General features: G+C 39.8%; 2 protein-coding genes and 1 long non-coding RNA gene across 4 annotated transcripts; 1 reads left to right on the forward strand and 2 right to left on the reverse strand.

Moving 5' to 3' along the window:
* Nucleotides 1-492: 492 nt before the first annotated feature.
* LOC134088922 (cytotoxic granule associated RNA binding protein TIA1-like) lies at nucleotides 493-7,823 on the reverse strand. The gene is made up of 11 exons (XM_062543140.1): nucleotides 7,662-7,823; nucleotides 6,951-7,047; nucleotides 6,730-6,828; nucleotides 5,105-5,159; nucleotides 4,878-4,965; nucleotides 4,717-4,792; nucleotides 4,388-4,496; nucleotides 3,157-3,252; nucleotides 2,964-3,048; nucleotides 2,312-2,444; nucleotides 493-1,905 (listed from the first exon to the last, which is right to left on the reverse strand). Exons 1-11 carry the CDS (start codon nucleotides 7,688-7,690, stop codon nucleotides 1,747-1,749), a joined length of 1,026 nt encoding a protein of 341 aa, XP_062399124.1. The 5' UTR covers nucleotides 7,691-7,823; the 3' UTR covers nucleotides 493-1,746.
* Nucleotides 7,824-8,407: 584 nt separating this feature from the next.
* LOC134088923 (prominin-2-like) lies at nucleotides 8,408-19,518 on the reverse strand. 2 transcript variants are annotated; one of them, XM_062543141.1, is made up of 24 exons: nucleotides 19,394-19,518; nucleotides 18,993-19,230; nucleotides 18,475-18,521; nucleotides 17,983-18,191; nucleotides 17,541-17,661; nucleotides 17,394-17,457; nucleotides 17,193-17,282; nucleotides 16,850-17,031; nucleotides 16,684-16,758; nucleotides 16,536-16,599; nucleotides 16,273-16,423; nucleotides 15,995-16,153; nucleotides 15,751-15,874; nucleotides 15,186-15,340; nucleotides 14,968-15,052; nucleotides 11,671-11,817; nucleotides 11,470-11,541; nucleotides 11,239-11,328; nucleotides 11,023-11,076; nucleotides 10,388-10,468; nucleotides 10,203-10,271; nucleotides 9,414-9,503; nucleotides 9,132-9,238; nucleotides 8,408-8,879 (listed from the first exon to the last, which is right to left on the reverse strand). In XM_062543141.1, the coding sequence occupies exons 2-24, from the start codon at nucleotides 19,210-19,212 to the stop codon at nucleotides 8,693-8,695; spliced, it is 2,643 nt and encodes an 880-aa protein (XP_062399125.1). In that variant the 5' UTR covers nucleotides 19,213-19,230; nucleotides 19,394-19,518; the 3' UTR covers nucleotides 8,408-8,692. The 2 variants fall into 2 exon arrangements, with proteins under 2 accessions (XP_062399125.1, XP_062399127.1); XM_062543143.1 differs by lacking the exons at nucleotides 18,475-18,521; nucleotides 18,993-19,230; nucleotides 19,394-19,518 and having other exon boundaries at nucleotides 18,177-18,191.
* On the forward strand, nucleotides 12,248-14,043 carry LOC134088924 (uncharacterized). Its single transcript, XR_009940009.1, has 4 exons — nucleotides 12,248-12,303; nucleotides 12,887-12,923; nucleotides 13,018-13,109; nucleotides 13,697-14,043. It is a non-coding gene; the product is annotated as an uncharacterized LOC134088924 (long non-coding RNA).
* Nucleotides 19,519-19,811: the final 293 nt, after the last annotated feature.

Here is a 19,811-nt window from a genome sequence, read left to right on the forward strand (position 1 = left end):
CCTTAAAAAAAGAATTTGTTCTGTAGGTGTCCTCAGGCACTGCCTTGACATTAAGATGGAACCTAAGTGATTGACTACTAAATAAGGCAACAAAATTAATCATGTCGTCTTTTGCTGTATTTACAAATTATGGGGAAATTTCCATCAATTACGCTATTTTACAAAAAAAAAAAAAAAACAAAGTCAGAAATAAAGACAGGATATCGTTTAAAGAATGCAAAATTTCTTCATGCTAGGAATTTATCAAAACTGTACTCCTTGGAACTTTCATTTTGAGAAGTAAGAATTATCCTACTCCTTATTAGAATACTAGTAGAATACCTTGAGAAAAGAAGCTCATATGTGAACATTGCCAAATATATTCAGTTCATTTTTTTTAATCAAAGTAGCTGGAGGGAGAACAATTTTGAACATGTATGCTAAAAGCTCTGAGATGGTTTTGTTTGTTTATTATTTACATGACAAAGATCAATTTATGAGGGACTTCCAAAATCCTGTAAAACACAGGTTTATTACAACTAAATGTGTACTGTGATGCACTTAAAACATTAGTACCAGCATCTTCAATGCTTTTACAGTTATAAATAATTAAGCTACTGTGGCCATAGATGTCTTTGGTCTACTAATGTTACAGTGCAAAACAACCAGGAGAAATGTAAAACAGTTTAGCTAAAATTGCATATCTCAACTCTACGGATCAATACGGATTAGATGGTGGATAAAATTAGATGGTCTCAACAGAACTGTGGAGGGACTGAAGGAAAAAGCACAGTATCAATCTTTCACATACATGAATTTACTAATGTCTCCAATGCAGTACAACCTGATTTTTTTAGCATCTTTCATAATGTCATACACAAGTCATCATACACAACAAATGTTTCTTTATGAAAACAAAAAAAAGGCAAATTTCTTGTTTGTTTCTTTTAAAAACTTAACCCATGAACAAAACATAACGAAACAAAGCAGACCATGGGAAAAGCCAATCCTCAATTGGGACCTGAAAGATGCCAAGTCAACTCACCCCCCTGATATCTGAAGTAAATACACTAGTTCAACATAACGAGGGTACTTGTTATCTTTCAGTAAGGGGTCAAGTCAAACAAATAAATTATGTGACCATATTCTGACCATTCACTTCCTCTCTCAGAGTTATGAGTAAGTACAGGAAGAATGCAAAATGACTAAAAAAACGTGACATGACTCTGCAAACAGAGAAGCGTCTGGTGCCCACACCAATCCGCCATGTCAGAGGACACTGGGACGACATTTAAAAATCAATCCGTGAGTCCCCCTCACATCTGGATCAGTCCTGGGAGTTTATTATCTAATCAGCAGCTCATCATCAAGATGTTACCATCACTGAGCCAAAAGAGAGAAAAAAAAATACACAATGACAAAACGGGAAAAAAAATTGAAAAGAGAAAGGAAGAAAAAAAACAAAACAAAAAAAAAAACAATAAGTAACGAGTCCGTTTCAAAAAAAGCAGCAAAGCTGCAGTGTCCCATTTACACAGCATTTTAAAGTAAAGGGGGGGGAAAAAGACAGAAATGTAGGGGTCAATCTCCTTTCGTGAGAAAAATAAGGTAAATGTTAAGTATATTGTGTTTGGTGGACAATTCAGGCCTCTGCCTGTTGTGTATTTCACGGCAGGGCTTGGGGTTGTGGTCCGGCGGGTGGTTTTGGCGGGAACCCTGGCGAAGGAGGTGCCTTATCCCCCCTCCTTCCCTCTCTCCTTCTCCGTCTTACTTATAACCCTGCTGGTTCCAGGCTGCCTGGCCATACACGCCGTAGGAGGGCATCTGCCATCCGTTGGGCACGTACTGGCCGATCTGCTGGGTGTTGCTGTACCACTGGCCCCACTGGCCATAGGGCTGGGCTGGGCTGTAGCCCACCTTGTTTTGCTGCAGGTGGTGTGGGGGGAGGAAGAGAAAGAAAGAAAAAACTAAATCAACAAATATTTCTAACAAACATCACCAAGATTGTACCAAAGAAATGGCTATTTTAACATTATTGAACATAGTAATTCAAGAAAAATAGGCCATATGGATATAAGGAGCTCATCATTCAAGGTAAATGCCTGGATATTGTACACTAGGCATACTGAATAGGCCAGAGTACTGAGTAATGCAGACTCCGACTAAGGGCCATCTTACACCAAAGAACTTTGACAATTTTGGGGAAAGATTGTAATGAATGGGACACTAGTTAAAAGACTCCCATCTTTCAAGAATCTTTCCCAAATCTTGTCAAAGTTCTTTGGTGTAAGGAGGCCATGAAACACGTTGGAATGGAAGAGACCTGAGGTACCTGAGGCATCTGCTGCATGGGGCTCATTGTGTCTGGCGTCTCTTTGCCCCAGTAGCACTTGACTGTGTGTCCCTCTACGGATGAGCCGTTCACAGAGACGATGGCGTGAGCTGCCTCTTCGTGGGTGCTGAACCTGTAGGCAGACAAGCTTGTGAGCGATCTGTAGGCAAACTGGTAGCAGGAATCTCAGAAGCATGCTTGAGGACTTCCACGCCTCTATGGTGAAAGATATAGGTCACTCAAGAACTGAGTGCCCTTCTGTGCTGAAAAACAGGGCAGCTGCCCAATGAAATGAAGTACTGTACTGTAACCTTTATTATTGGTACTAGGCTACAGAAGCTGCATTCCACACAAATCAGAACGTACCCTGAACTGAAGAAGCATCTGACTTCCGATTTGTCTGGAATGTAGCTGTGGCTCGTAATTAGTCAAGTTTTTCGTAGTGACAAACACCGATCAAGGCCATTCTGGCTAAAAATCTACATCATCTGCACCAAAACCACCGGCGAGTTGTACATAAAACAATGTTCAGGTCGGTGGAGTGAAACACTATGGCTCACTACTGAGCCCCACTGAGTTTCATGAAAGCTGTACACACTGGGACACTATAGTTTATTGTCATTAAAATGCACTGCGTGCCCATGTGACCTACCTTATAAAGGAGTAGCCTTTCTCAGGGAATACCCTAACCTCCATGATGTGGCCGAATGGCGAGAATGTCTGTCTCATCACATGCTCTGCAATATAAAATAGACGGAACGGTCAAACAGTGTTCTCCTGTCATAAAGCAATGAAAGATACAGAACGTATTGCATCGCCGTGACAAACTAGACCTGGAGACCAACCTGAGAGACCGGTGACCACTCCTCCACAATACACAGTGCAGTTGCTAGGACTGGACTGGTTCAGCACGTCATCAAAGGACAGGTGCTTTGGATTGGCTGAAAAAAAGACACAGGAAACAAGTTATTATGCATTGCTTCATATACCACTGCATGTATTATTTAAAAAGGTGCCGTCCCCTAAATTGTGATGAAATGTACCAGCGCTGGTGTTAATCTTGACAGCTTGTTTTTTTTTTTTTTTTTTTTTAAATTGGCATTTAATGGGTTGAAAATAGATCCACACGCCATCATTCTTAACTTTGCAAGACTAAACGCTAATTTATGCTCTGCATTGAATCGACGGCGCACCCTCGTAGATCCCTCTGCATTGTCGCCTACCCCCTCCGAGCCATCCCCCGTCGCTCGACATAAATTCTCACATCGAGGCAACGCAGACCACAAGGACTGTGATTGGTTGACTCTGTAAGATGGCAGCCTACTGCGGTTCAGACATATTTTCCGTTACAATAACTAGTTCATTGGAGTGTACTGTGTCCAAACAAATAAGATTCATATTTAAGCAGAGCAGTCTACGGAGTTTGCCATTCTGACTACCGTTACGGTGGTGAGCAACGCAGACACAGGAGACGCAGAATTTCGGAAGGGTCACTGTGATGTTGCCGCAACGCCGGCATCATTGCGTGGAGTCGACACAGGAGCATAAACAGCCTTAACGCCGATTAAGTCAACCGTTTGGTACTTTTTGACATCATGTTGCAGACTCTCAGTCTATTTAAGCAAACTGCCCCAGCCTACTCTCAGCAGGCTGCACCATTGTTCAAAACTGGGCAGTAGGTGGAGTGACCCGCAGAACTGGGGGTGAGGTTAAGAAATAAAATCAACTACACAGTAGCAGCAATGCTGCTGGATATGAACACATAACAACTTCTCAAAAAATGTAGAGGTTATGTTAGGGATAATGTATCGTCCACTGGACATTATTGGAAAATAGGTTGAGACCGGGAGAACAGGCCCCCAATGTGAAGCGACAGTACGGCTACTTGCCAAAACTAGAAAAAGAGCATCACACAATGCAAATATTTTTGCTACCGTTTTGTGGCTTGCGCTTAAAAAAAAATCGGGTCGTCACACAAATACAACTTCAATTTTTAAGGTGTTGCATAGCAACATATTACTGGCTGACTTTCACTTTCAAGCAAAAAATTCCTCTATGCAGGCTCATGATACTCACACTCAGAGGTGGCTTTGGGAGCTGGGGGCTTCCTCGTAGCCCAGTTTGTCCGAATCTGTCGGCCCCCAAGCCACTGGCCCCCCATCTGCTGAATGGCGTTCTCAGCATCCTAAACACCAACCCAGAGAGTGAACATTCATATTGAGCTCTTACTTAAGACTTTTCAAAACACAAACACACAAGTACTTCATGAACAGGGAAATTCAAGAAGTCTCAACAGAACAGGTAGACAAGAACTGGACTTTGCTCTAGTGTAGGCTGCAATAAAATAATGAGTCACAACAACATGCCTCAAAATCCATCAGCGCAAATTTACAACTTCAACTTACCCATTTGTTGAAGAATGAAACAAAGCCATAGCCTTTGGACTTGCCCGTGGCCAAGTCTTTCACCACACGGGCGTCCCTGCAAGAGCAAGAGACAATGTTATATCTGTAGAAACGCACACAACGGTGAACCTATTTAACACGGTATCTTTTGAGGAACTTACGATATTTTTCCAAATGGAGCAAAGGCAGCTCTGACGTCATCTGTGGTAATTTCAGGGCTCAGGTCACCAACAAAGACGTGGAAATGATCTATGAATAGAGGCGGAGAAATTCAACTGTAAGTCGAAACCATGCTGGCAAACTCACTCTAGGGTAGCCTCATTCAGCCAATTTGAAATGCACTTCAACTGATGGAAAGAATAAAAGGGGTAACAGAAGGGTCTCTTACTGCTCGTGTCTTTCTTCTGGCTGCTCGGCATAGAGGCCCAGTTGACTTTCATTTCCTGAGAGGAGACGGAGTAGAGCAAAAAGACAGAGACAGAAACAACATTAAGATGCAGGCTCACTTCTAAGGCTCCGCAAAAACCACCATACCACTTTCTGAGATGTTAAGAGGCATGAGCTAATTGGATTGAACCACTGAATCGCTTAATGCAATGTGGGACGAAAAAAAACTCCTGATCACTCAAAAACAACAAAAAAACAAGCTGAAAAAGAAAGAAACTGAGGTCTTGGAGTGAAAAAAATAATCTACGGAGTAGAAGGTCCAAAGTGACTTACAACAGAGTGATTTTTATCAACTTGTATAACTCCTCAATTGGGCCTTCAATACCTGTTGAGGATAAAATATTTGCACTGAATATATTTTTGACACGGTGGTCACCATTCTGAAGCAGGAGTGCGAATTAAGTGCAAAGATGAGTATGGACAAAGACAGGGCAAAAAATAAATAAAAAAATACAGGCTCTCACATACGGGAGTGCACGCAGGAACTCTGTGCTGCAGACTCAAGTCAGTCAGATGTTGCAAGAAACCAAAACATCTCTGAGAATTCACGAGTAAAACACTAATTTCGAGCATTTCACAAAGTTGGACACCAAACAACACCAACAACTCAGAGGAGAACCAAACCACTGATGAACCAGGCCCATCTTGTGAAATTGCACATGCAAATTCAAATTCACAATGGCTTCTTTGTACCAAATAAAGATACTATCTCAATATGTTTACTTGACTTGTTTCTCATGCTAAACCAAATGCTTTGCTTTCACAGCACACCCTACCACACCGGTGCTCAGTGGCTGCTTTTTCTTTTTCTCAATCCCCCCCCCCCCACACACACACACAGCTTTATGGTGTATGCCCCTCATACTCATTGCACAAAGGACACCACTGTCTCTCACTAATTTGAAATTGTGAAGTGTAACATGCAGAGTGAAAACATGGTGTCTGTTATATTGCTTATTGGACACCACAATCATCCAAAACTACACCAAACCCTACCAAGGGCTCAAGCTCCAGCAAACAGGACCACCAAAAAACAAAGGGGGGAAAAAAACACAGAAACATGCTCATCCCAACGCAATATTAATTAAAACATCTGAATTTGAATCTGATTTATTTGGCCAAGTAAGTTAGTATACATAAACAATTAGGTTCCAGCTGATGCTACAAGGCGATACTTTAAAAAGAAAAACATTAATGAATCTAACCTAAGATGAAGATTTATGTGTGAGAAAATACACATGTGAAAGGACTATTGCGCATAATGAACCACTTTATTGAAAGGCTGTAACTACAACCATCTAAGGCCATCAAGCCTACTCAGTAACACATCTAAACAAATGGCATGCCTGTGGTGTGCACAACATGTTCTGGAAATCAAAACAAGTCCTTTTGAGTCCTTCACTTCCATTTGACGCTAGGACACAACAGGCTACTTACCTATTGGTGTGAGTTTATGCGCAAATCATGCAAATTACTGTACATTTTCCAGTTAGTGGCAAAAATACATGTGGTCCAGTGTTTTGTCAAGACAGCTTTAGGACTTGGTCCTTGAAAACAACAGCTTACCTTGCCCAATATCTTACGCCCATTCATAGCGGACAGGGCGGCAGCAGCGTGATTGTGTTCGTAGAATTCCACAAAGCAGTAAGGATCATTACCTGCAGACTTGAAGGAGACAACAAGATCATGTCAATATGGCAAGCATAACAGATAATAAGTTAGGCTAACTGTTTCTTTGAACGGACAATTACGGCATGTGGTAGTTGCCAACTCTACTTAATACTTACATCGGCGATCATTTTACAGCTCTTGCAGGGGCCAATCTGAGCGAACACCTGCATGATGAGGGCCTCCGTCACGTCTCGAGATAGGTTCCCCACGTACCTTGACATTCGAGAGAAATAATTTCAGAAAAAGCGAGAACTCACCGTGCCAAGCTAGCTATGCTAACCTAGCTTTGTATCAAACACCAAGGCCACGTCACGAATGGCTTCGACAATCAACACGCACTATTCCAACGAAAATCGTACATCCAGCTAACATTACAAAAATAAGCAACTTCTATAGCGTTAATACATTTTCATGAAATCACAGAGAAAGTAAAAAAGAATTCGAGAGGCCTGATTACCAGTTACCTAATGGCTTATTCTTAGCGGGTAACCAACCTTAATGAATTTACTGCATGACTATCTGAACCGGCTAACGTTAGGCAGTTATTAGCCACAAGTTGCCACGCATGACTGGGCCATGAATAACTTATATGGAACTCTGGTAACAAATACTAGCATTATTTTCTTTCACCACGGTCTTCTTAAAGGCTAGCTGTTGTTTAGCAAACATAAATTGTATTTAACTAACGGCTAGATCACCTATGCTAGGTAACTAGCGTTAGCTAAGGAACTTCCTTCCTTATTTGATAGCGTTAGCGTGCACGCACACTTAGCCTAGAAAAAAAAAACAGCTAACCGGCTAAATTGCAATGTTAGTATTTCACTCACAGGGTCTTCGGTTGCTCATCACACATCATCTTTGCGTTCCCCGATAGGAAGTGAGATATTCCAAGATAGATGTATCGTATGTTGGGAAGAATCAAGATACTTTCGAATTCCGAAATCCTGTCGTAATCCACCCGGTAGGGCTTCAGCTTCAACTAGCCGAAGGAAATGTGCGTTTCCAACATAAATACTGCCACCTGGTGATTCGGAGTGAATACACTGCCTTCTCAAGTCAAGTACCCAGCCAGAGCCATAGAAAATACCGAAAATATCTACCGCTTTATACCCAGCCTCCCAATGTAATGTTGTTCAAGACTTTTTCACAAGTTCATGTCAGGTTTAGTGTGTGTGTGTGTGTGTGTGTGTGTGTGTGTGTGTGTGTGTGTGTGTGTGTGTGTGTGTGTGTGTGTGTGTGTGTGTGTGTGTGTGTGTGTGTGTGCGTGTGCGTGTGCGTGTGCGTGTGCGTGTGCATGTGCGTGTGCAGTACATAAAACAAGATCCAAAGAAAACAAAGATTTTGGTGATGATTCCCACATGAGGTAGATGGGGTAAGTGATGGCCCAGCAAAAACGTAGGCCTATTGAGCCTGTTAAATGTAGTCTAATGGGCCACAAGTTGAGAGTGAATGAATGCAGAGACAAAGACAGCTGACAGGATCTTAAAAAGATGGCTTGCAGGTACCCTGATCCGTGAAAGTACAGCAAGACAATGATAAGCGGTTCATCATGCATTTTTCAGCAAGTGGCCTCTTTTAAAGTTTGTACTTACTTTATTGTTAATCTTTGTTCACAGTATGGAAACAATTGTATGTTGTTCACAGTGTCACTATCATGTTTGTTAAACTTACTGACAGTAAAACTTATACTATAGATTTAATTTAAATTCCCTTTATTTAGATTATTTGTATAATATTTCAACACCAGAGGAAACTAACAAACAACACATAACCTTCAGATAATAATCTAGTCTATCTAGACAATAGATCAAACGTTCTAGACAACTGAGCTGATTCCAGACAAAACTCAATACAGCATTTAAGAGTCTTCACATTCTTTGCCTTTATAGTCGTCATCACTGCCATATTCACTGTAAAAGTCCTCAGTATGCTTCATGCCCGTGCCAGGTTCACTGTAGTCTTTAGTCTCCTTTAGCCCATTGTCAGGTTTCGTAATTTCATGGCTATAATCCATGAAATCATCCAAATCCCTCAAAGTGACAGTGCTATTGAAGAGAGAATGACATTGTTAGAATCTTACTACTGGGAGCCAGTTTCCAGTACATGGATAACCTAGTCCTAGACTAGGTTACCTAATGGAGTAACCTAGTCCTAGATAAAGAAAAAGGCAATGAACAGGTCCAATGAAAAATCTTATAGCCTAGGATTTATCTTAATCCATGTACGGGAAACCGGATGAAATGTAACATTATATAAATTAGATTACTTGAAATGAAAACACATGTGGGCATTGTTACCTGAGGGACTTGGGCACAGCTTGCCAGTGTCTGGCCGTGTGAATACTGAGAATTACCCCAAGGACCAAGAATGCACAACACCAACCTAAACACAGCCAGAATGCATTCTGCATGCATGTGCACACACGCACACGCACACGCACACGCACACGCACACGCACACGCACACGCACACGCACACACACACACACACAGAACACAGACAAGGCACAGCTTGAAACAAAGATGGAAAAACATTCACATTAGTTTTCAGAAATGACATTGACACTAACACACACTCACCCAAGGATCAATTACACTGACACATGCTGCTCTGTAGATATTGTCTACTGTCACAGGAAGCCATTTACAATCCAAAATCTCATTTATGACCTGAGAGAGATAGGAGCATTTCAATCATCACGTCAATCAGCAGTTCACTTCACATATAGGCCCCTAACAGCTTGCTCACAAGGTGAAACAGATGTTTGTATAAAATCTAATCACTGCATCATCATATCCAAGTGAGTGTGCTAAATTTGTGTAAATTCCACCAAGGTCAGTGGTTCTCAAACTTTTTTCTGTTATTTCCCACTGTGGAGGTGGGGAATTTTATGTTGAATTATATGTCGGTCTGTTTAAGACTTGTTTGTGGCTATTTTGTGTTGAATCTATGAGCTTCCTTCCTTTTTGAAAAAGAGAGGCATTATTAGGCAAAAAATTTTAAAAAAAAATCCTGGTCATGCGTTCATGAAATATTGCGAGAACATGACATTTGAGAAGGGAAAAAAAAACCTCTACACAACACATTCTTGTGATACCACACTCACAAGGATAGGATACGTGCAGGTTAAATCTTATCTTATCTTTATCTTAGCTTATCTTCATCTCAAAGTGAACATTTGTCCCAAATTTGAGGAGATGTTCTCAAGCCATTCTTGAGATATCTCATTCACAAGAATGGAGCATACGGACTGATGTCCAAATAGATGGACAACATGGAACCAAACAACTATGTGCACTAAAGGCCAGCATTTGCAAAGTCAGAATTTACTCCACAACATTACAGTAATATGCATAGTTGTCACCCACCGCATTGCGAACCCAAGCAAGGTAGTTTAAAAGATAAAGCTCTCCTTTCTTCAGCACACACTGTGACACCTAAAAAGCAAAAACATTGCTGAAGTACAACTAGCATGTCATCCCAAATGCATAGTATACAGACATTTAACACTGAATTAAGGCTCCATCTTCAAAATGTTGATGGACAGACTCACATTTCCCACAGTGTATGGAGTCTGTAAGTGTATTGCTTCATCTGTCTTGGTGGTGCTATTCAGGGCCCGATCTGCATTATCCTGTGCATGAAGAGAACACAAACACACTGACACACTAACACAGACTAGCAACACAAGTAACACTGTTACTTCCATATACAGTATCCTATATGAAGACTGGGTGCAGGTTGATTTACATGAACACATTTGCTGGTGAATCAGCCATATCACATCACAATACTCTCAGCATGTATTTCTATAGTTCTTATTTTATGACTTAATGGATATTTAAGACTTAATGGGCCCGAGTTTGGAAGCAATATCGGTAGCGGGAAGCTAATGTACGTCAAGGCAGGAACTCTGAAATGGGTGAGACCCCTCGGTGAAGTGAAACTGAATAAACCAGTGTTTATTTACCAGTACAAATTCTGATCTATCTTTAATCAATGAACTTCGACCTGACTCAGTCAACTTTGTGTGCCTGACTTCGCTCTGGCCACAGAGTGTGCATGCACAGTCAGCAAAATATGTTGCTAAACTCGCACCCAATGACTTATGGGTATATATGATCATGTGAATATTGAGAATTAGCAGCAGGCTTTCAGAGTCTTGCTGACAGGTGTCAGACTATTTACCTTATAATGCTGACTGATCTCACTCACAGCGTTGACACTGATAGTCATTGCTTTCTGAAAGACAAATGCAACATGTCAGACAGTTCAAACACCATTTATCACCTTGCAGATCCATGCAGGTTTTTTTTACTGTCACGTGTTTTTCACATATAACCTGCTCAGTGGTATGTCACAGACATAACAATCCATTGACATTCAACAAAGTAAGAAACTCACTGCATCTGATTCCTGATGTGCGACAAGTTCAGTTAGATTTCTTGTCATCTTTGCGATCTTCTCCAAGTCCTCCTTAACTGCTGCATTTTCCTTTTTTAGTTAAAATACAAAAATAAAAAGGCATAAAAAATTAAGAATATGAAAAATATGTATCGCCACAAAATTGAAAAATAAATAAGCTCAATCCCTGTGATGCAGTTTTGTTCTGCTCTGCTTGACACAGGAACTCACTTGTAGTTGTGCAGACTCATCCAGTTGATCAGCAAAAACATTGAGGTCAGTTCTCACCACAGGTTGACTCAGCTTAGGGATAGAATTAAATGATACACTTTAAAGTGTACAATTAGGCTATAAAATAGGGTTTTCTGTATCACTAAAATAAAAGTAATAAAATGCTTATGAGGTCAATGATGGGGTGACAGTTATACAAACCAGGTCTAGAAGTGCAGCATAATCAACCTGATCCAGTGTGCTGCTCTTGAACTTGATCAAGGCCTGTCTGCCTTCTCGAGGAAGAAGAGTGACACCATCGAGGTTAACATTCAGGTTTTGGAAGCTTTGATTAAATACCCCTAGGTACTGAGGAGAGAAAAAAATCAACTTTAGACAGGTAGCGTACCTTGTAAATAACAAAATGGAGCTGATATTTGGTGTGAGTCTTTGATTGTGTGTGTGTGTGTGTGTGTGTGTGAGTGTGTGTGTGTGTGTGTGTGTGTGTGTGTGTGTGTGTGTGTGTGTGTGTTTGTGTGTGTGTGTGTGTGTGTGTGTGTGTGTGTGTGTGTGTGTGTGTGTGTGCACTGTAAATTCTAACATTCAAATTAATAAGAAATATTAAGTAGGGTTGACTTAGTTTTGACCAATCTGTCGAGAATACTCACTTTATTTGAGTTAGTAGTACTTTGGGAGCGAAAAGTCAAACCAACTAAATCATTTTAAGTTCAGGTCACTCACAAAACACTAGTCCAACACTTGGGCATGCGCAGAAGCCTCAGTAGAAACCAACCGACACGACACACACGACTAAACACGCATGGACATCGCTGGAGTACTTTACAGGCTCATTTGGTGAGTAAACGTTTTAAATCGATTTGCTTTCTTTATGTATTATTCATTCAACGCTAGTTAAGTTTTGTTCACCATATGTCAATGTCTATGTGACCTGTGCCTGCCGTGATTTTAAGTATCATAGCCTAGCGTCTAGCTATCGCTAGCCCAACGTTTGTTGCTAACGTTATCTGTTAGAAACACTAAACTGTAGATCTACCAAAGACTCTTTTCGGACGTGGCTCATGTGTTTTCATCACTGAAAACGATTATTTCTAAAAACTCCAAAGCCAATAACTCCAGTTTCACGTTTGCATGTGTAACAGCTAAATGGTATGAAGCATGATTAGTATGTTCGACCTCCATATTAGCTAGCATTTTTCAACTGGAATTATTGCAGCTTGGTCATTTAACACTAGCTAGTTATTTTCCTCATGGTAGCAGCTACAGGAATTGCTTTCAAATTCTTTGATTTTATGTTATTTCATATCAATACAAAGTAGGCCTATTTTGTCTGAGCAAAAACATTAGTTTACTATTTACTATTTATATAATTGAGTTCATTTCATTGAGCTTGGCGCTAACATGATCTTTTCTCTTATAGAGATGTTGTCAAGCAGACCAAATCCCTGAATGAACTTGTAAGTACTGCACTTTTCGTGCTGATAAGGCTATTTGCTAAAGTAGCAGTTTGTGTCTTGTGAATGTCTTAATCTTTATTGTCTCTATCATTAGACATCGACTGTGATAGCCCAACGCACTCTTGTCCTGAAGGGAATTCCTGTTTTACATGGATCAAGTCCAGCGAATTCTACAGCACAGCATTTGTAATACTTGGAAATAATAATAATAAGAAATAAAGCAAGTTATCATATCTAGTTAAGGTTATTTATGTATGTACAGTATGTATGTTATGCAATACACATTGAAAATTGCCACTTATTCCGCATCTTTATATTGTCAATGTCTTTGGGTGAGGAGGGGGCCCATTGGACATTTTCCAAAATAGTTTAAAGTGTTATTCTGGCGGTGAGCAAACACTTCCAAAAAAGCATTTTAACCAATAATATTAAAAACAGCACCAAACCTCATCAGTAGCTTGCTCAGGGTCCCTACACTTAAAAGGAAGCACCAACAGCGTAGTTAGCGAACCCGGAGTTTATTACAGAAAACACTTACCAACTTGTCCTCTACCAGCTCCTCCAACCCAGTATCATAAGGTTTCATTGAACTGTCACATTTGGTTAATCTGTCATTCGTGCTGGGGTTGGAGGAGTTGGTAGGAGGACAGTTGGTAAGTGTTGACACTTAGAAAGTAGATTGTGTTCAGGTGGACTCATTTTGTGGTCACAGCTTTGTTCATTAGTAGCAACATATGATAACAAGACTTTCTTTTGCATATGTGTCTTCACAGGACGCTGTGACTGATGGGACCATCTCATGTGTTGATGTGCTCACTGTTCTTGGGGAGATTGACGGCTAACATCATTTCCAGGGTCCAAGCTGCTGTCAGGTGTTATGGTGGCACCTTATTTCTGCTTGATATAATATAATATTCATTTTCTGCTTGATATTACTATGTAATAATTATTACTATTATTATTTTACTGCGGAGTCCAAGCACTCTTATTTTACTTTAAATATGTTGAATGGCAGGGTAGTTTGCTATGTGAATGCTGGATAATTAAAAATAAAAAAAATTGTGATTAACCTAAACCAACCTTCTCATTTCATTTTTTTTGTTAGATGTTTTTACATACATTGCTTGTATAGACATTGTAAACTGAACCAGAGAACAAGTCAGTATACTTAAAAATGTGAGCTAATTAAGTATTATTTACTCAGAAAAAACAAGCTTCCATGAGAACTATGGGTTCTAGGTATATGAGTACTAAGAACCATGAGCTAATTAAGTACAGTTTAATTAAAATAAATAAGTTGTATTCACTTAAAAAGTGTAAGTTATTAAGTGTTACTTACTCAGAATAAACAAGCAGTGTTCACTTAAAAAATGTAAGTTCATTGAACTTACTTTTTTCAAGGCAATGAGTTTGCGTACATTTTTTAAGTAAAGTCAACTTATCAAAATTTACAGTGTGTGTTTGTGTTTGTGTGTGTGTCAAAGTAAGTCAAGTCAAGTCTGCTTTTTTGTATAGCACATTTCACGTGCACTAGTGTGTGTGTGTGTGTGTGTGTGTGTGTGTGTGTGTACTTGGATTAATCCATGTTTGTATGAGTTGGTATGCAATTAAGACAACCCTTACAGAAATGTCAGTTTTCTGGCAAACAGTTGCGGCAAATTTGCGGCAAGGTCATATTTTGACATGCAAATTAGGTTTCTGCAAACAGTTGTGGTTAACTTTTGGCAATGTTGCAGCAAACTTGCAGCAATGTTATATGCAAATTAGGTTCATCACCAGAAGTTCCCAGGAAGTTTGCTATTATTGGCTAAGTGTGGTGGCAAGTCACTGGCGAACACATCTGCCACTAGTGGCAAACTTGGCAAAGTTCTGGCAAAACTCATTGTTGCCAGAACTTTGCAGGAAGTTTGGCTCTAGCGGCCAACATTGGCAAACTTCTGGCAATATTTTCCAGTGAACACATTTGTTTCCCATTAATCATCCACAAGTTTGCTGCAAATCTGCCGCAAACATTTCACTTTTGTAAAGGGAAAGCATGTACTACCCTGCCGGCGTCTAGGAATGCATCCATGTTGAAAACTTCATTCATTCGCATGCTGTAGTAAAGAGACTCTCCTTTCATGCAGCCTCTATGACAGAGAAAAGACACAAATAACATTATCATACTCATTCCATTTACTTTAATTCACTTTTTAACTAAAGTAGTTTAGTGCCACACCCACTGAGTGTGCTACTAAGCATGGAGGACGAGTGGCAACTCACTGGTACATCACGGAAGTCTTGACACGGATCACTTGAGTGTTGTTGAGTTCCTGGCTGGTATTAAAAGCTTGGGTGGCGTTAGTGAGTTGAGTGGAGTTCATTTCATTGGATGTGTTGTTGCCTCGGATGATGAGCTCCCCGCTCTGGTCAAAGAACTTAGATTGATAGATAGATAGATAGATAGACAGATAGATATAGATAGATAAATAGATAGATACTTTATTGATCCCCAAGGGGAACTTCACAACATATAGGAGAGAAAGTTTATTTCACATCAGCTCATGCTGTTGCAGAGAAATATATACTATGCACCCCCAAAAAACTTGATTCAAAACCTTGAACAACACATCATAATGGCTCTCTCCTCACTTTTGAGAGCATTGAGAACAGCCGGATGGCTGAAACGTTTGCTTCTCATTAAACAAGTTGTTCCTTTTGCAAAGACTCTTTTGCGCACACCTTTTTCAGTGTGTGAACCACCCCTAGCCCCTTCCCTTCCTCACTTATATTTTGGTTCTAACACCTGTCATCTGAATGCAACAATATTGCTTTACTCTTTCCTCACCTCAAAAAGTTCCCCTCTTTTCCAGCTTCGGCATCCAAGGGTGTGAGCATTCCCACCAATGAACAGGGTGATAAACACTAGGATGATGAACAGCCAGGAGAAGACAAAGGTCATCACAGTGGCACTGCAAATAACAAAAAAAGGCAAAGAATTAGGGACAGATATAGAGCTGCTAGAGTGAATGAACACTGTATTGGTGTGATCTCTATAAAAATATATCTTTGGAGACAAGAAAATGACTCACCTTCTGAGAAGGTAGACAGCTGTGCGGTTAAATCGATCTTTGGTGAAGGAGGAGTAGAGGGTTGGAGAATATTCTATTGGCAATCCAAGGCAAAGTGCGATGATCATCAGAATCACTATGATCAAAATGAGAGTGCAGAACACAACGGCCACTGCCCACCTATAGGGGGCAGAAGAGAACAGACATCTTTTTAAATGTCCCTTGATGCTCAAAAATACCACCAAAGGATAATTCTTCTGTGTGCACAATCACTGTGACTAGACCCAAACACTTCATACCTGACATAATCATAGTAATCCACATATTTCGAGGCCTGATTCACAGCTCGCCTGACACTTGACACTGAATTCGAGACAGATTTCAAAGTGGGAATCCGACGACTACAATTTCTCAAATACTCCTTAGATTCCTCCAGGTCTTCAACAATTTCTACAATGGAATAAAAGGACACAATAAGTGAGGCCTGTATAGAAAGACTAAGAGGGGAATTGTAAGAGACTTCAATATGGAAAGGAGAGTTTCTCAGATTAAGAGCCTCTACCTGCTATTGTAGGCTCTAGCTGTCTGCTACATATTTGTGGAGTAGAATAGAAGGACGCATTTCCCTGAAACACACAAACATTCAGATGAGAAGACATTTTTGCATTACAGTGCTATAGCATTTAAATATTTGTGGATGTTTCACATACCTCTCTCACAATATCTTTTGCTAGTATACGGGAGAGATCATTCAGGTCGTCAAGTTCTTCTTGCACACTTGGAATCTACACAAAAATAATCAAAAAAAATTTACAACAAAATACGGTGCAATAGATTCCCATAGTGCAATTCCCCATAAACAGAGAGAGATCACACCTGGCTGTAGTTAGCCACTGTTTCCAGGTTGCTAGCATCTGGGACATTACAGGTTGGACAATTAATATTCTGAATTTGAGACTGGATGGCTTGCAGGCCTTGTTGAAGGTCTACATGGCGAGCCTGTAGGTCTTTTCTTTTAATTTCCATCTCCTCCAGGTTGGTTAGGGCCCCGCTGACATCTATGAATGTAGAACTTGCATTCATAAGGAACTATTTCACATATTGCTGAGTCATTTTGTGTGTGTGTGTGTGTGTGTGTGTGTGTGTGTGTGTGTGTGTGTGTGTGTGTGTGTGTGTGTGTGTGTGTGGATCGACTGACACAGGATACATAATGACACACCTTGAATTGATACCGATAGTGCTGATAGAGCATCATGAACATCTCTGCTGAATATTGAGATGAGAGTTTCACCAATTACATTTCCCGCTTCTGTAAAACGAAAACAACAACAAAAAAAGAGCCTCCAAATGTCAACTAACAGTGAACTCTAAAAAAACACCTGAGGGCTTAAATGTTCTGAGCCAGCATTAGTTTGCTCACCATTTAATACCTTTGTGATCTCTCTTTGGGGAATGGAAAATTCATCAATAGCTCTTTTCATATTCTAGAAAAAAAACAGCATAACATGGGGTTAAATTATGACACTGAAATAATTTTCAAAATGAAAAACATACATGGAAAACATACCTCTGGGATAACCTTGAACGTGTCATCAGCCTTTTTTAGATCAATCCTGAGCTGATGCAAGCTCGGTCTCATGTTTTCACGCACCTTGTTGTTCGTCGTGAAGGCCAGAATTACACCAGTCCTACAAAAGAGCTAAATGTAATACTATGATAGACAAATAAATGTCTACCTTTGGCTTAAGTTCAACTGAAGATATGAGAGGGAGAGAGAGAGAGAGAGAGAGAGAGAGAGAGAGAGAAAGGGAGCTACTGTCCTCTTAAGCCAGCCCCCTCACTTTTGACATTGTTTATGTAATCTTAATGTAAAGTTGACTATTAATACCTGCATTTGGCAACAATTGCTTTATTCATGCCAATAGAGCAAAATGTAACTTGAGAGAAAGACAGAGAGAGAGAGAGAGAGAGAGAGAGAATAGTGGAATTAACTGTTGAACCTGTCTTACAACAATAAAATGGCAATTATTGCGAGGCATGTTGCCACAGTGATGTCCATGTAGCGCCATGTTGAGGATGATGTTGTGGGATTATTTGGCGGATGCTTTTTCTGACGGAAATAGTTCCAAGCAAGCACTCCACCCCAAACTGCCGTTATGAGAACATAGAGGATGGCAAGTATGACACAGACCACATAACCTGCCTCATATTCCACAAGCTGTTCATATAAAAAAGAAAACAAACAAAACATGACTGAAAATGTCACTTAGCTAAATTAAACTAAACTAAACTAAACACTATACATGCTGCATATCCAATAACTGGGAGTACCAATAAAATGGGATTACATTTCATCTAATGAATCTCTTTGGTAAATTGTTATCAAATTGTCATTATATCCCATTTCAGATATTGTATAAATTAGCATTAACATTTATAAATAATATATATTTCCTTATCATATACTTAAATTAAATTATAATCAAACTAATGATACTCACCGAAGACCTGTTCAGCTGTTCATTTCTTGAAACATTAATGGCAAGCTCTGTGTTAATTAAAAAAAAAGCTTTCATTACATCCATGAAAAAAATAGTTTAAGTCAGGACAATTCAAAGAAAGGAGCAAAAATGGTCAAGAATTTACTTTTTGTAAAAGTTTGAGAATTAAGATCAATTTACATTAATATCTTTATAACAGGCTAGGCCATAAATGAAAAGTTCCTTGATATGAATTCTAATGAATAATCATGATTGCTTGATTCATTGTTTATGTGCACAAATTAGTAAGCGTAAAAATTAATTTGTGTATAGCCTGCAAGTTTTATATTTTCATGTAGTAATTTAGCTGATGCTGATTCATCCAAAGTGACTTACAAAAAAGGAACAATTAAGGCACAGTGCAACTAGAAGTTAGTACAGTATAAGGGGCAGGAACAAAAACATCAACATATAACTGAGGAAAAGGCACTTTCTATTTCAGTCAGTCAGCCATAGTAAACAAAAAGGGTGATATTTACCTAAGGGAAATTTGTTTGGCTGAACTGCCTCCAAAAAGAGCCTTGCAAAATTGTACAAAGGCTCCAGTGAACCTACAAACTTGTCAGCGTGCTGCTCTGGAATCTGAGTGAAGTTGACTTTAGATGGAAAATCTGTGTTGTTTGTGCAGTCCTCCATTGAGTCTATGCTGTTTAGCAAGGTCAGAAAAACCCAAACAGACGCACTTCCAAGGTGTGCCATGGTCCATTATAAGATGACCTGTTAATGAATTTTTAGCGCAAAAAATCCACATCACCCTTTTTTCCTCATCATGGTGTCATATTCACATGCCTATCACAACAATCATTATAACCATATTATAGACTATGTTATGTTATTAGTCTATGATATGGAATTAGTATGTCCATGAAAATCATTTTACCTTAGGCAAGAGAAAGTGTTTTCTGTGGTACACAATCCACCATTATCAGTCCATGCATAGCTTCTGTTTTATCATCTGAGGTGAGAGTGCGGACTGTTCCATTTCATTCTGTAGAAGCATACCTGAAAGGGGATGGGAACTAGTTTTACAGGCTAACGCTACAATAGGTTTTACCCCTAGACAGTCATAACAATTGCAATCTCAGTTTTTACCAGGACAGAGGTTGCATAGGCCTATGTCATTCCATTAGTCATCTATAAAAAGTAGGCCTATGTCAGAACACTTCTAAAATATAATTTTCAGTGTCTCCTCCATCCTCTCCACAAATCATGCAAGGATCAAATGAACAGGCCAATTTCTTTTTCCTTTTTTTTGCAATCATTTGCATTGCATCATTAGGGCCTACCATCCTTCCAGA

The sequence above is a fragment of the Sardina pilchardus genome, chromosome 8, assembly GCF_963854185.1.
Source record: "Sardina pilchardus chromosome 8, fSarPil1.1, whole genome shotgun sequence".
Lineage (NCBI taxonomy): Eukaryota > Metazoa > Chordata > Actinopteri > Clupeiformes > Clupeidae > Sardina > Sardina pilchardus.